Here is a 16,040-nt window from a genome sequence, read left to right on the forward strand (position 1 = left end):
ATCAGAGCCCTTATGTCCCTGGTAACAGCCTACCTGCCAGCTTCGTCCGAGTCTCCACTAGCATTACTTGTCACTCCGTCACTGTTATTGCTGGCATCAGCACCCTCTCTGCTCTGTTCCTCGCTGGGGATATTGATAAATTAAGCGAATTAACACCTCTTTAAAAACACGCAATGCAACCTATGTGTCATCATGTCATACACTAACGTTAGTTAGTAATCGCTGGTTTGTTATCAGCAGAGCATTATTTACATTTAGCTATCGATAGCTAACGTTAGCTAGCCATGTGATAAACAGGCTAAAGTCAACTGAATGCAGGACTGGAGGAAAGAGCGGGTTAAGCTAGCTAGCTAACGTTAGCTAACGAGTAAGCTAACGGTAGCTAACTTCTTTCCACCAGTCCTGCATTCAGTTAGCCTGTTTATCACCGCCAGATGTTAACGTTACTTGAGCTATATCCACAGCAACCTATTATTTATTAGTATGAAAACTTTCCTTCAAACTATCTTTCTAACCTTTAGCTAATTTTAGTCAGCTTGCTTACCTAACGTTAGTATTCCCGCCTCCATGCTAAGCTCTGACTGGACTCTGAACTGCTCTGATCACCCTGCTCCTGCTGTGATGTTAGTTTGGTTATCCAGTTTGACGGTGATGTTCTCATCTTTCTGTATCCTGTCTCGGCATTTTTCTTTTTCGGTTTTGGGCGCCCAAAGGCTTCTTTCTCCCATCCACGATGGTAACGTTCGTTAACTATCGTTATTCTCCTAACGTTAGTCCTGTCCTGAGTCAGTCAGTTTTTTTGTACGCTCTTTGGTGCCCCCGCTGAAGTGGCGCCCGGGTGCATTGCACCCTCTGCAACCTCCCTCGCTGCGCCGCTGATCTAATGTCAGCTAACAATTAGAAAAAACGCTAACGCTACCTACCAGTACTGACCTCGCAAACCGTCTCTCGAACGCAATGCTACCTTGTTGCAACGTTGCAATGTAGCTAACTAAAGGCCAGTTCAGATTAATGATTCGCAACGAGACTGGATGCAACTTGCAAAATTCCAAGACGTCTGATTGTAAACGTTCTAAAACTGCACGTGGTGATTTGACAAGGTGGGTTTTTGAGACCCAAGGCAACGGCTTCAGACGCTCTGCAACTAACCAGTTCACACCGCTGCAATTTTCTCTGCAACATTCTAAAACTGTTTTGTCTCGTTGCGAATCATTGATCTGAACTGGCCTTAACGTTACCGTTATTTATGTTGTCATCAAGTTCATCAATACATTATAATGATCGGAATAAAGCCTGGGTATAGGTGGAGCAGAGTCTGATTTCTGTGTAAAGATGTCAAGCCGGAGAAAACTAAATAAAAGAATACGGCAGTTTGGATTATCGTTGTTATTATTTCATTACACTTCCTCATATGTTCCGCCAGCCCTGATTCCTTTTTTTATGAAATCTCCTGTTTTTGTTTTATTCTTCATGTTCCGTTTGCTAATTTAACACCCAGCTCAGTTTTATCCTCGAACAGTTTAGCTAGCAAAACCAGAAACACCAGGGGTAACATTTTGCAAGGCAGTTTCAAAAATATCACACAACAATCATTCACGAAAAAAAGTGTTTATTGTGCACGAGATACATAATTGCACGAGCAACCGTGAATCCCGCGAAATCTTCGCTGCAGTGTAAAGATGTTCAAACCGGGCAAAAGGTGGATAAAGAACGTTTGTGGAAATTGATCATCACTAATTCTACCCCAGGTCTGCTACAGCATTTTAACCCGGCTCGGCAGTGTAAAGACAGGTTAAGTTAGCCTAATGTTATACAATGAATGAGTATGTACATAATGTTACTTTTATAACGACCATTTTTTATTCAGTAAATAGTGTTATAGTTGGCGTGGCCCAGGTGCCAACTGACTGACGTCACACAGGCGACACTGGTTGGATCTATGGGAAGTGAGGTCCAAAAACACACCTGCAATTACTGCTTCTCGCCATTGGTACCGCCAAAGATAACAAAACGGAAATCTTCGAGATTGTAACTTTAACCTCAAATACGCACAACAGGATACTAGCAAATTTATATCAAGTTCCATTCATTTATATGGGGTGGTCGATACACGTCCCCTTAGCAACCCAAAGCTAGTGCTGGACCACCTCTGACTTATTTGCCGGTACAGAAAAAAAAATCGTGAAAGTAGTGAAAAAAATCCCACCCCCGGAGGATAACAAGGACATTTTTTCCTACATAACTAGGTACAGGTTGTTACCGATATTGCGCCTATTTCATATATAGTTGCAAATCAGTTTACGTTTTCTTGTCTGTCGAACGAAAGTGGTCGAATAGGTGCTCTCACTCTAGCACTGACTTTGTTTCAGGTAACAAACTCATGATAAGCGAAAGCTAATAGCTAGCTGACCAGTAACAAGCCTTCAATAGTTATAAATTAACGAACTAAATTGATTGTAGCTAGCTAGCTAAACGTAGCTAACATTGTATAAATTATACACAGTAACGTTAGATCAGTGCTAGTAGTTGATACGCTTTAGCTACGTTTTGAACTAATGTTATACCTGTTTCCAATGACTTGACAGCGTTACATTGCCTGATCATTTTTTGTTGTGATAACCTAGCAAGATGACCCAAACTATTAAGAGCCACAATGTTTTTCCATCAATGCATGCTATACAAATAAATACCTACAGTAATTGCATTGGCTACACATGCTGCCCACTAGCCCCAGTTTGTGTCTCATGCAATCATCGTTTTTAAGCAATGTCATAGAAAGAGTGCACTTTTTACACAGGAATGTGCATGTAACCAGAATAGTTATGGATTCTGCAAGGAATGTATGATGCAAGGTGCAATACTGTCAACACTATCTGTTTTTGTCACATTTTTCTGGTAGTGTAACGTTATCGCATTTGAGTTTGCCCGAGTAACGGTTCTTTTCTTCGACTGGTAACCCCAAAGAATACTGGCTAGACAAAGTTTTAACTAGCTAGCTAACGTAATTTGTTATTTATTTGGCTTGTTATCAGAAATAGTCTAGAGGGACTCTGTTGTGATTGATTGTTTGCATAAGTCTACCATAAGTTAAGTTAGGGCCAGAACAACGCACATGTGCAGTTACGTTTGTTTATGTTGTTACCGTTGAAAGAATCTATATTATAATCTGCCACTGCTTGAGTGGCAGTACTAGTAGAGAACAGCTAATGGTGCCTGAGCTGCCAGACTGCTAAAATAGCAGTTTAAAAAAAAGTTCAGTTCATGTGTGAATTTAATATTTACTTGTTTGCTTGTTCATTGTATAATTAAAGTTAAATGTTCTTTTCATATATTGAAGTTTAATATATTTCATTTAATATCATCGTTTACATTTTTTTATCTATCAAACAGTTCTTGTGTTCATTTTTATTTATTTGTTTGCTTATAAGTTAAATGTTCTCAAATATAGAAACTTTAATAAAATGTAAGTTTTTCAAATTGATTTGAAAATGTTGCACTTTTTGACAAAATATCTGTCAAAACTCTGCCAATCGGTGGGCTAGGACTCTCCAAAATTGGGATTGGCATCGGACCCAAAAATCTGGCATCGGTCGGGCTCTACTACAAATCAACTGTTTTGACTCAAGAAACTCACTGTTGCATCATTTTCAAGTGGGAATTACAAGCTTTCCATCAGTCCAGTGGTCTAAAATATCTAGCGGTCAAGAAACATATCCAAATCTCTCCAAAAATAAATAAAATGCTTTTTGTCCATTATAAAGCATACAAATGAGCCCCTTGTGAAGGTCTAAGATGGAACATTGCTATCAGTACCTAAATGTGTAATAATTAGGCTAACTCCTGTATGTATTTCTATACTCTGTACTCTCATATGTATGCGTATGGGGATGGGACAACATGAAAACAATTTTAAACCGTCCACCACGTTTTGGCAATGTTCCAACTCACGTCATCACTGTTGCATGCTTCACAAAAACTATAGCCGCGTTTCCACCAAAATTACCCGGAACTTTCAGTCCCAGGAACTACTTTACCAGGAACTAAAAGGTTCCTTCAGCCAATGGTTGTCTGCGTTTCCACCGGGGTCTAAAGTACCGCGAAGATTAGGCAAATTAGCCCACTGACGTATGAAAAAGCAACGTTGTCGTCGGTCCATCTGTCATATGATTTCTTCCGTAACCCCATACTACCACCGAAGTAGCCTACATTATTTTCTAATAACCGGGACAGCCCGGAGGGGTTTATTCCACTTATACAACGGGTTACCAACAATGACTATATATGGTTACTTTTGTATTTATTGATTTTCATATATCCTCTCAAACACATTCATTATGTTTTTATGCGAACATTCGCTTTCATGTCTTGACATCCGAAGCGACAGAATGCATTCACATTTATATGTATAACTGGCAACAACAGCAGAAAACATGCACACGTTGTAAACAAACGTGTTTATTATCAGTTTGATTACTTTCTCGTCGTCAATTCCATATAGGCTAATGGTAAAATGACAAGAATAGAACGAAAACTCGGACTTGCGTGAAAATGTAAATTAGTAGTGGTACAGCCACCGTTTGCTTTCCTTCGAAGTTACTGCTAGCCGAGCAGCGAAGTGTGCCCTCCAGATGCGAACCATGCACCATAAATTAGTCCATAGTCTTCCTGGTCTTTTCGTGGAATTGAAAAATGGCAGTAAAATTGAGTAAAATTACGGCAGTCTGAAAAGGCTAATGGGAAGATTACTAGAATTAACCTGTTATTTTACCCGGATAAAAAGTGCGGATGGTGATTTCCAGTTTGCTTGTACTGTATCACCAATGTTAATTATGCAGAACTACCGCATACCTCACATAACTGTATCAAACGTTTTGAGTCAATTACAACGGGCTAACAAAGAAAATCCGGAAGAAAATATTCAGCAACCGAATTAATCCGTTTGAATGTTTTGGTAGCCTACGTAATATGCTGTCCCAGCACGAATGCTTAGCATTTTATAAAACGAATACTAAAGCAAGAAAAGAACAGAAGAGCACACGTTATAATTCCAAGACGTTGACAGGCTATAACCAAAACTAGCCTACTGCGCCGCATAACATACAAGTTTGATTTGAAGTTATTATGAAAATAAATTGGTTTGCCGCTGCATATTTTCAAACATGGCGGGTAATGGCGGAAAATAAATACAACACAAATGCTGCGAGTACTCGACCAATCAGAAATGTTCAGCGCTGCAAGCTCCACCCAAAAGGTTCCTGTACTTTCGGAAAGTACTACCCCCCGAGCAGGAACGTTTTGGGGGGTAAAACAAAGCCCCCAGAACTAAATTTAGACGCTAGTTCCTGCGGTGGAAACGCACTGAGTTCCTCAAAAGGTTCCTAGTTCCGGGGTATAGTTCCTGCGGTGGAAACGCGGCTTATTACACTACTAACGCTTACATTACAGTGTGAAATATCCGCATTATATAATACCACTAACCTATTTAAAGACACTCAATTAAAAAAATAACGTATATAACCAAAGTATTTTTAGCAGTAATACTTATATAGCAATGATGAAATCTTATCTATGTTCAGTAGGCTAGATGGAGACAGTAAATCAATGATACTGTTCTATTCGCTTCTCTTTTGCTCCAGAAAACAATGTCAGCTAGGTCTATCAGCAAACATGGCTTAGCTATGCCCAGAAGTCCTCAATAATAATAGTATTTTCCAAGAAATTACGAAAAATAGTTGACCATGTTTCATTAGGTGCAGTGTCTTTTACTGCTACCACAGAGTGAATACGTAAGTGAATGCGATGCTAAGAATATTTTCTGTTACGCTGACTTATAAAACGCTATTCCAAAAGCAGAATTAGACATGTTATACATCGTTAGAAAGCTTATACTCTCACCTACTGAATAAATGAATTGTCAGTCAAGCCAGACTGTACTAAAAAGGTTGACAATGGCGTAAACAACATGTGCGGTATTACACACAGCTATTTTGGAAGGTACTCAGGCATGACAAATGGACATATATTTCACAAACGGATTGTTCAAGACAGTATATGACCACTCCAGTCTCAAAAGGGACATCTCTACACATATAACAAACAGTACGGTTGTATATTTATTTAATATTTAGTCCCAGATATTGACTGTAGAATAACACGGTATCATTTTTAAAAACTTTTTCTTGTTTCATTGTTCAGTGAGCAGCGTTTTCACTGCTGTAGTATTGGCATATCTTAGGGCTATTGTCGGGTTTACCTTGTTGCTATGATGGAATACAATTTTTTAGTGGTGAAAGAATATTTTTATGAATGCCAAGATAGACAATATTGTCCATTATGTCATGGGTGAGGGGTGTAGTTTTAGATGAGACTGCAGGGAGGGGGTGCGTGTTAAATGAACGACCAGAGCGTCAATGGTGGCACTGCGAAACTCCGTATTTGGCATAGTTGTCGTGTATCGTCTACTAATGAAATTAAAACAACGCGTTTCTGTTTGTAACTCATACTTTGGTTGCAGTAGCACTGAATGTCTGAGTTCAGTAATCTCGGCACGCCGGCGTGCCGACCACTAGGGGCTTTGCACTAAGAGGTTAAAGTGAAGCATTCATAAATCACCACAATCATTATAAAGACAAGAAAATACCACACAATAATATGGCAAATATAGATCACTATAATGTGTAGCCTATACCAAAAGTCTAGCATTTTTATCACTTCTGCCTTACAGAAATTGCCAGAGTATTGAAAAGTTAGAACAGTGTGAAAACATGACTATGCACTTAAAAGGTCACCTTCACACTGGACACGAGTCGGTGCCATGCTGGGGGCTCCATTGCCATCGTCGCCTGCTTTGACCTCTGCGTTCCATGAGTTGTTGGCCTCCGTTTCCATTTTGCTGGACAGATTATCACTGGACTTGACCTCGCCGGTGTCGTCCTTGCCTCTGTCGGGGACAGGGATGAGATGGGGCACTACATGGACTGCGTGGCCTAAAAATGTGAGACAGTGCATTCCTCTCAATCTGACTGGACAACAGACATTAGGGAACTACAGCTGCTACAACTGCAAGATGCAAAACACTAGCTGCAAAGATGGCCAGGTTACAGTATGCAAAAAAATACCTAAAAGCACCTGTAGAGTTATGGAAAAAGGTCTTGTAAACAGCTGAGACCAAGATTCACTTCAGAGTGATGGCAAGAGCCACAGCATCCCTCTCCTCTGTGAAACATGGTGGTGAGGGTGTTATGGTTTGGGCAATGGGCATGTACGGCTGCTACAGATACTGGCTCACTTGTCTTCAGTGATGATGTAACTGCAGATAGCAGCAGCAAAATTAACTCAAGTGTACAGTTCCATCTTATCTACTCAAGTTCAAGCAAATGCATCCAAACTCATTGGACAGCACTTCATCCTACAACAAGACAATGGGCCTCATTTACCAACCGTTCTTAAGAAGAATTTTCTTCTTAAAAAAAAAATTTTGAATACAAACTAAGCACTTAAGTAACACTTTTTAAACACATGGACATATTGAAGACTTATTCAGAGGCGTCACTGGGGAGTGCGAACCGCCTGGGTGACACCATCAGAGGGGGGTGAAACCAAAATGACTGGCAATAAATCTTTTGTGCAGTGTTTTGTGCAGCGACAGGTTTACGCCGATGCAGTTTGCTACCAGTCGATTTAATTAGCAGTATTAATGTGACGAGAAGTGCTTTGTCGTTTGAATGTATAACACGCAATTCCTTGTGCCCACTCCCACCAGCATTTTTTTCCCCCTCAGATTTGACATTAAACCTTTTTCTTTTCTTTTTTTACTTCATCAGTTGTGCGCCCTTCTCCGGATCCAGCGTTCACTGAACGAGTAATAGCATCCCATGCATATTTTTTGTGTTATTTTATATCCACTACTGACACTACTAAAAATGACAGGTCGTTTGCTGTTCACTTCCTGCAGCAATACCTCCACTTCAGAACTGCTGAAGTTTTTATTCGTTTAGAGTGCGGTGCTCTATCGTCTTCAGATTTTCGTTTGGGCATTATTGCTCTCAACTTTTCTTTTCAATTTCTGTGTGTGCACACGGCCCTGCCGTCTCATGCCCTTTTATGGGGATTGGCGGGGCGTTTACCTGTGCTAATTAAGAACAACTGGTATGTGCTTTCCATTTATGAGGACAATGGGATTCATCATTTTAAGAATACGTGCGAACAATTCTGCGGTTTAAGAACACGTCGTGAATCTGACGCAGATTTTTCTTAGGATCCTTCAAGAACAAACTTAAGAAAAAACTTAGGAAGATATTGGTGAATGAGGCCCAATGATCCCAAATATACTGCGAAAGCAACAAAGCCCCCCCCCCCCAAAAAAAAATGTAAAAACTCGAGAATTCTTGACTGGCTAAGTCAATCACTCAATGTGGATCAAAATTAATATGGGTTTCATATGAACATGACATTCTCATATATAAAATTGGCTTGTGAAGTGTTGAATCTGCATTTGCGGATCATGAGACAAGCGTGCATTCAGTGAAGCAAGTTCCTTTTTAATTTTTTTGATTTTGAGACTTTTGTCATGCATTAATTTAAATGTCAATTTACAAAACAAAAGTTGAGAGATAATCGTTTGTGGATAGTGAAACATGTGACTCGCCTCTTATTTAAGGATCATGAATGATTATGATCATTGAACACACCTGAACAGTCAGAAGCACCAGTGAATCATTTTTCCCCAAACATTATGGAAGCCTAAAATGGTGGGGGGCTATGTATAAAAACTGGTGCTATTTCTACAAGGTTACAACCCCAGGTGTGTGCAATGACAATTAATTGCTAACCGTTTATATGCTCTGTCTGCAGTGAGACCGGGGCCTGGAATGAGAGAATGCGCCCGGGAGCGACTCTGCTAATCCCCATCCTTACTGTGTGTGGTTTGTTTTGTTTGTGTTTCCGTGTTTTGTGTGACCGCACAATAAAGCAGTAGTGTGTCTAAGAACAAAGGATTGTTTGGTTTGTGGGGAGAAGGACCGGAGAACTTGTTGGAATAGCCTTTCATAAAACTTGAGAATTAACACTTTAACCACATGTACATTGTTTGACTGCAAATCTAAAATTGTGGAGAACAGAGCCAGTGTTTTTTAACCCAGGTCCAGGGGACCCACTAGGGCTGTCAATCTATGGTTCGATATTCAAATGCTGTTCCAAATGTAAAAAAATGTAATTAAAAATAACACATTCGCCTTGAAAATTAACATTTGAATGAGTCTGAAAAAAATGTAGTAGCCTATGTCTTTAAGGCAGCCGTCTCCCTTGCAACTTTGGTTGCGTTATACTAAAAATAAATCTTGCATTTCAGCAGAACCTGAAAATGGAGGTTGCCAAGTCATACTGATTATTGCTTAGCTGTTACTTTATGGACACACACTTCACTTTCAGCACTGATTTTTGTGTGTGATCGATATGCGTCTTTTCCTCCGCTGGGAATATAGTGAATCTCATAAAAAACACGTTTTCAACGTACAAAAATGCCAAGTTACTCAAAAGTATTGATATCAAAATGACGCCAAGTTACGGTACTACAAACAATATAGGCTATCTTGCCTCACCGAAATTTAATAACATGTATTCCAAAGCAATGCTACCCAGTATTTCCTCAATTCTTTAAAGTCACTTGGCCCTGTGTGTATATAAGTGTGCAGTACATGGACAGGCCAAACATATGTGTGGATGGCTTTCTCACAGTCATGATTGATTGAAAAGGCATCTATATGTCCAAATTGTATTGGTATGTATGTATTTTGGTGGCCAGCCTTTCTGTTGTGTGAATGATTGTATGTTTCTTGGTATAAATGTCTGTTCGTAAATGTGAATGTAACATGCTGCGAGAGAAATGTCCCCATGGGGATAAAGAAGTTCTCTATGTATGTATGTACAATATGTATTTTACATGTATTTATTGTATGTTGCAAATATACAATCACTTGTACATTTAGTCAAATTCAGTTCAGAAGCAAGTATAAACATATGTTTTCTGGAGAAATATGCTTCCTGTAGTGACTGACCAGCAGTTTTCTACATGAATTTCCATGTGTTCAATGAGGCAATACGAAATATTTGACACTTCGATCTGACACAACGTTTGCATGACATTGTAATATGGTAAGGTTACAAAACACAGGGCCAAGTGACTTTAAAGAATTGAGGAAATACTGGGTAGCATTGCTTTGGAATACATGTTATTAAATTTCGGTGAGGCAAGATAGCCTATATTGTTTGTAGTACCGTAACTTGGCGTCATTTTGATATCAATACTTTTGAGTAACTTGGCATTTTTGTACGTTGAAAACGTGTTTTTTATGAGATATCATTTCTTTTTGCAAGCGTTTTATTACGAGAGTGAGAAATGCGAAGTGACCCTGTAAGAAACGGTTGTGAATTATGGCTATCATTGTGTGAATTTGTACAGTCTGATGAGCGTGTACGTTTAGCAGTTTCGGTTTGCTATATATGTAAAACAGTGGCTGTGACAAATGGTGCGGTGGCGTAATTGTAAACGCATCAGAAAAGGTTAAATATGGCAGGGTGTAGCTATGTAGGCTACTCACGGATTTGACGGGCATCCAACGAGCCTTGATTGACAAAAGAATCAGCAAGCCCGTAGAATTAGAGCTGCCTAGGTCGCAACTTGTGTACCGTTCTGTCCTGCTCCGTTGTCTGTTATTTCGTGAAGATGCACTTTTAGTGTTTGTAAGGTTTATAAGGCATTTTGATAGGCTTATCTGCAGGTAGGAATCCTCTTTGCTGTTTTGTTAAGCTAGAACCGGAAAAGTTGATAGTGGAGAATAGGAGCAGACGCATATGTCCCAGCAGGCTTTGCATATGAGAAAATAACAAGTGTGAGATAAATTAGGCGAAATGATGAAATTGCGTAGTTGAAACAACATGTTTTTTTTTTAGCAGAATGGGCATGTAGGTGAAGGTTGACATGATCACAGACTATAGTGCGAAGTAAATGAAGTGACCATGAGCGAGCTTAGTTTCCTTATCAAACGGTACATATAACAGTCTGTATTTAATGTTCGTTGTTGAAGTGGAGGGTTAAATAACGTGTGCAATCTATCGCACAAATGTGTTTTTCTCATGTTCAGTGCTAGTAGTTATACTTATGAGTGAATCATGATTTTAGATGTAATGTTTTAATGCGGAGTTGCAGAACGTACAGACGTAGTAATTGTTTGTAGCCTATGTGGCTAGATAGAGAACAGGGCGAGGTAACATGAATGTAGAAACGTGGCGTTTGCTGATATGAAGGTTTTGTACGGTAGCCAAGTGAAGAAATATAGTTAGTGGAAATGGCACAGTGGTGAACTGGTGTAACTTTTTAATAAAAGGAATACATTTGCGTCATGAAATGCATATGGGTGGCCGTGAGTGAGTTTTGGTAAAGCAAATGTAAGCGTAAGAAAATGTTAGTGTAAAAGAGGAAATGATCTGCCTGAGGGCGAGTCGGGATTCAAGCTTTCAACCGGAGGTTTACCACCCCGTGACTTCTTTAGTGCAGCACCATGCCGTAGCTATGCAGTGAGTGAAATATCATTAGCAAACCTGCCGGTGGTTTTAAAAAAAAACACAGGCCAGTAAGCACAGAAGAGCTCCCGTTGAATCCATATGGCTTAGCAATATTGTAGCCGGTTAATAACTGAACGTACAGACGGTAAGTCATAATGCATATGGCTTAGCAATATTGTAGCCGGTTAATAACTGAACGGTGAACGGCGGGTAGATATGGTGCAAAAGCAATAATTGATAAGTAGTAGACAATAATTACTGAGGGTCGAAGCAGGTTAAGGAAACGTGTTCCTAGCTGGGTTTGAACCTAAGACCCCATGTTCCCAAGACTGTAACCTTGCCCACTAGGCCACGGGCAGACTAGCTGTTTAGACTACGGAGTTGCAGAACATACATACGTAGTTGTTTGTAGCCTATGTGGATAGATAGAGAACAGGGCGAGGTAACATGAATGTACAAACGTGGCGTTTGCTGATAAGAAGGTTTTGTACGGTAGCCAAGTGAAGAAATATAGTTCGTAGAAATGGCACAGCGGTGAACTGGTGTAACTTTTTAATAAAAGGAATACATTTGCCGTCATGAAATGCATATGGGTGGCCGTGAGTGAGTTTTGGTAAAGGAAATATAACCGTAAGAAAACGTTTGTATAAAAGAGGAAATGGTCTGCCTGAGGGCGAGTCGTGATTCAAGCCTTAAACCGGAGGTTTACCAGTCTGTGACTTCGTTAGTGCAGCACCATGCCATAGCTATGCAATGCGTGAAATATCATTAGCAAACCTGCCGGTGGTTTTAAAGATCACAGGCCAGTAAACACAGATTAGCTCCCGTTGAATCCATATGGCTTAGCAATATTGTAGCTGGTTAATAACTGAACGGTGAACGGCAGGTAGATATGGTGCAAAAGCAATAATTGATATGTAGTAGACAATTATTAGTGAGGGTTGAAGCAGGTTAAAGAAACGTGTTCCAAGCTGGGCTTGAACCTACGACCCCGTGTTCTCAAGACTGTAACCTTACCCACTAGGCCACAGGCGGACTAGCTATTTAACCTGCAAATGTTTCAGAGTAGAAAGGTATCGGTATTTTGCGTGTGTATGCGCGTTTTTGATTGGGTCGTGTAGGTGAAGATTTGGCTGGTGTCGGTAAAATGTCCAATGGGGAGACATGTTGTTAGTGGGATAGGCGGCAGGAAAAATAAGAATGAGAAGAAGAAGAAGAAGAAGAAGAAAGAGAAGAAGGAGAAAACGCAAAATCCCCTTAGTTTGGGGCTTTATTGTGTGGACATGTGAAGTTGTTTATGAGTTCTGTTTGTTGAAATGGGGTCAGAATGTACAGAATTTAATGTTTTTAAGGGCTGAGTGTCTGTGGCTGTTGTGGTTATTTCTGTGGGGAACCCTGAAAAGTGCCAAACTCTCGGTGCTGTATAGGTATGGGGGCATGCCCCCGCCAAGGCGTAACTTGGCGGGATGGCATACCTGCCATCCCAATAAAGAGATTGGCACCTGCCTCTTCGTAAGAGGACCACCTGGTGTTTTTTGCAAACAACCTGCAGGCCTGACACTGGAACAAAATACTTCAGCAGTTAAGTAAGTTTGACCTTTTTCTTTTTCCACGCTAACATTTTGGTAGTTCTAGCATTTTCGCAGGACAACACTATACTGATCTTTGGTCCCTATTCAAAAGGTCCAAGTACTTTTCCATTTTTAATAAAACTAGCAATACCCATTTGAAAATGATGCAAAAGTGAGTTTTATGAGTCAAAACAGTTGATTTGTAGATTATGCTATGATTTACAGCAATGCACAATTTAGACATTTTGAATAGATTTGGTGACATCAGGGTACACTGATAACTTTTTGCTTCATATAGGCTATCTTTAGTAGTTTCACATATAACACCCTCATACTTGTGATTTTGTACACTTGCGGCCAAGGAGTTTATTCTCCATGTATAATTTTACCTGTTATATATACATGATCTCTCAGTATTTCATTTCAAACTAAAGGTTAACAATTCATTTCTGAATTCTCGCCATGTTAATTGCACTTGTGGCACTTATTTCTACCAACATTATGAAAACGAATCTATGCTAGTATTGTAAATGGTACAGATGTCCTACTTCATTTAAGAAATTTTGGTAGTCATTGTGATGCTCCCATCTGGAGTTATAAAGCCTTAAATAGAACACCCCCTAAATGGGTGAGGATTGTCCAGATTTGACATACAAAGGGGTTAATGCTCTGTAGGGTACAAGAAACACCAGTGAAAAAAAGGATGGTGCAGGCATTCTTTGAGTGAATGTAAAAATAATTTAAAATAAGGCGTGATATTTGTGTGGATTAATTAACTTAAAAGGATTATTTGGGACCACACTTCTTTTTTTTTTTTTTGAGTGACTAAAATGAAATGCATTTCAAGACATTCAATTGCAAATACCACTATTCCTGTAGAATGACCCCCTTAAAATGCGTAAATCCTTTAGTATAGGCTATATTTCCCCCAATTCTGGCACTTACAATATGTAACCTTTAAACAAATATTTTATAGTTCAAATTTTTTGCTTTTTGTCACGTTTCTTTTTTATATCATCTCAATGCATCGTGGTGGTCTCTTGAAGGCCAGAGCTTTACATTCTAAATGTAAGCTAAATAAAGGCAGACGACACATCCAGTTGACGGTGGTTGGACAAAGAAAAATACATTTTAAAAAACCATTACTGCAATTAGACGAATAAGCTGAAACCACATGACAACTAAATAAAGAATAACATCAACATGCCATTCCTAAAATCCAGGTTCTGGGAGAACTATTGCCACCATCATGCAGAACTTCGTGCATAAACTACGTTTCAATTGCAATCATTGGGGATTACAAAAAAACTAGCTCCCAAAACTCGCCTCCCCCGAACTGCTCACAAAGGTTGAAAACAATTATTCCGCTGAGATTGACCTGAGATTGTGTTGAGCCCATTGATGGAAAAATCAGACCCTTTTCAATAAATAACAATCTAAATGATCATCACAGAACATGGCTAAATATACTGAACAACATCGATTCGAACTGTGTCTGATTTACATGCGTTGACTACTTTTGTTATTGTTCGTTTAAAATAAGCTAACTAGCTACCGATCTGGTTCTGTTGAAGAGCGTCCAATAATTACTGGAAACCTTCTAAAATCCACTGATCGTCTAAAATGAAACGCACCTTTCTAATTTACATCAGCTAACAAGGAAATGAATCGGCGAACAAACTAGCAACTGGTCAGCCATTGTAAACAGAGTATAGCAGTCGTATGGTAACTTACTTCGCCAGTACCCAGATTGTCAGTTTTTTTCATAACAACGTCCAGCAACAAGAGAGCTCTGGTTTTAAACTCCAAAATGGCCGGGATATAATTAAAACCATTTCGTGTTTTTTAAACGAGAAATAAGTTACGTTCGACGTTTGCTTCACAATGGCTGAACCTGTGTGTAATGTCGCACAGTTATGACGTACGCAGCAGCCCTCTTCGTAAGTGCCGGGCTGCGTCCGAATAGTCAAAAAAATTACGTCCTATGTCTTTTCCTAGCCACTTTTCCTTGACCTCGACCTCTTCTTCTTCTCCTTCTTCTTCCTTCTCCTTGGTGTTTACCGGCAGCTTGCATCCTTGAAAGTTGCATTACTGCCATCTCTCGGAGTTAGTTAACTCCTACAGCTTACTGAATGTCACTTTCCCTAACAGTCCAGTTCTCCAAAGGTAGCTAATAAAGCATCTCCTTCCCTGCCCACTAGTACCACACTCCAGTACATTCTTCAATCCTGCTCCTGTTATCCCCAATCTTCCCATCTCCTCCATCATGTCCTTCCTTTCTGACCTATATTTATTTCAGTTAATGATAACGTGTTCTACAGTTTCTGGAACCTGACAGATTTCACAAAGACCGGTTGAATGTTTACCTATAACATGAAGTGTGCTGCGTAAATGGCTGTGTCCTATTCTTAATCTTGTTATTACAACCCCTTCTCTTCTGTTTCCTCTTGTCTTTCTTACACTGCCTACTCTATTTTGTATCAGATGTAAATGTCTCCCCCTTCTCTCCTGATCCCAGTGCTGCTGCCATTCTTTATTGATATTTCCCCACACAATGCCCTTTCCCTCTCATTTTGATAACTTAATATTGATTTCAACAATTCCCTTTTTGACTGCTTCTTTTGCCAACGTATCTGCCCTCTCGTTTCCCGGGATATCTGAATGTGCTGGGACCCACATGAATGTAACACTTTTCCCTTGCCTAACCACTTTTGTATTGGCAAACAAGATTTCATAAAGCAGATCCTGGTGATTTCTGTCTGTACCTGTCTTAATACTTGCAAGGGCCGACACAGAATCACTACATATTACTATTTTGCGAAACCTACTCTGTTCAACCCATTCTAATGCCATCAATATGGCAAACAATTCAACAGCATACACACTTAAACAATCTGATGTTCTCTT

At 39.7% G+C, this 16,040-nt stretch overlaps 1 protein-coding gene across 7 annotated transcripts in view; it reads right to left on the reverse strand.

The window, feature by feature from the left end:
* LOC135233747 (uncharacterized) overlaps positions 1 to 15,144 on the reverse strand; it is a 789,909-nt gene extending 774,765 nt beyond the window's left edge. The window contains exons 1-2 of one of the 7 annotated variants that reach the window (XM_064297600.1): positions 14,868 to 15,144; positions 6,789 to 6,986 (exon numbers count right to left, since the gene is read on the reverse strand). In XM_064297600.1, coding sequence (XP_064153670.1) covers positions 6,789 to 6,888 — 100 coding nt within the window. In that variant the 5' untranslated portion in view covers positions 6,889 to 6,986; positions 14,868 to 15,144. The other 6 variants (XM_064297597.1, XM_064297596.1, XM_064297599.1 and 3 more) reach the window with 6 other exon arrangements.
* Between the last annotated feature and the right edge of the window lie 896 nt (positions 15,145 to 16,040).

Source organism: Anguilla rostrata, chromosome 10, assembly GCF_018555375.3.
Source record: "Anguilla rostrata isolate EN2019 chromosome 10, ASM1855537v3, whole genome shotgun sequence".
NCBI lineage: Eukaryota > Metazoa > Chordata > Actinopteri > Anguilliformes > Anguillidae > Anguilla > Anguilla rostrata.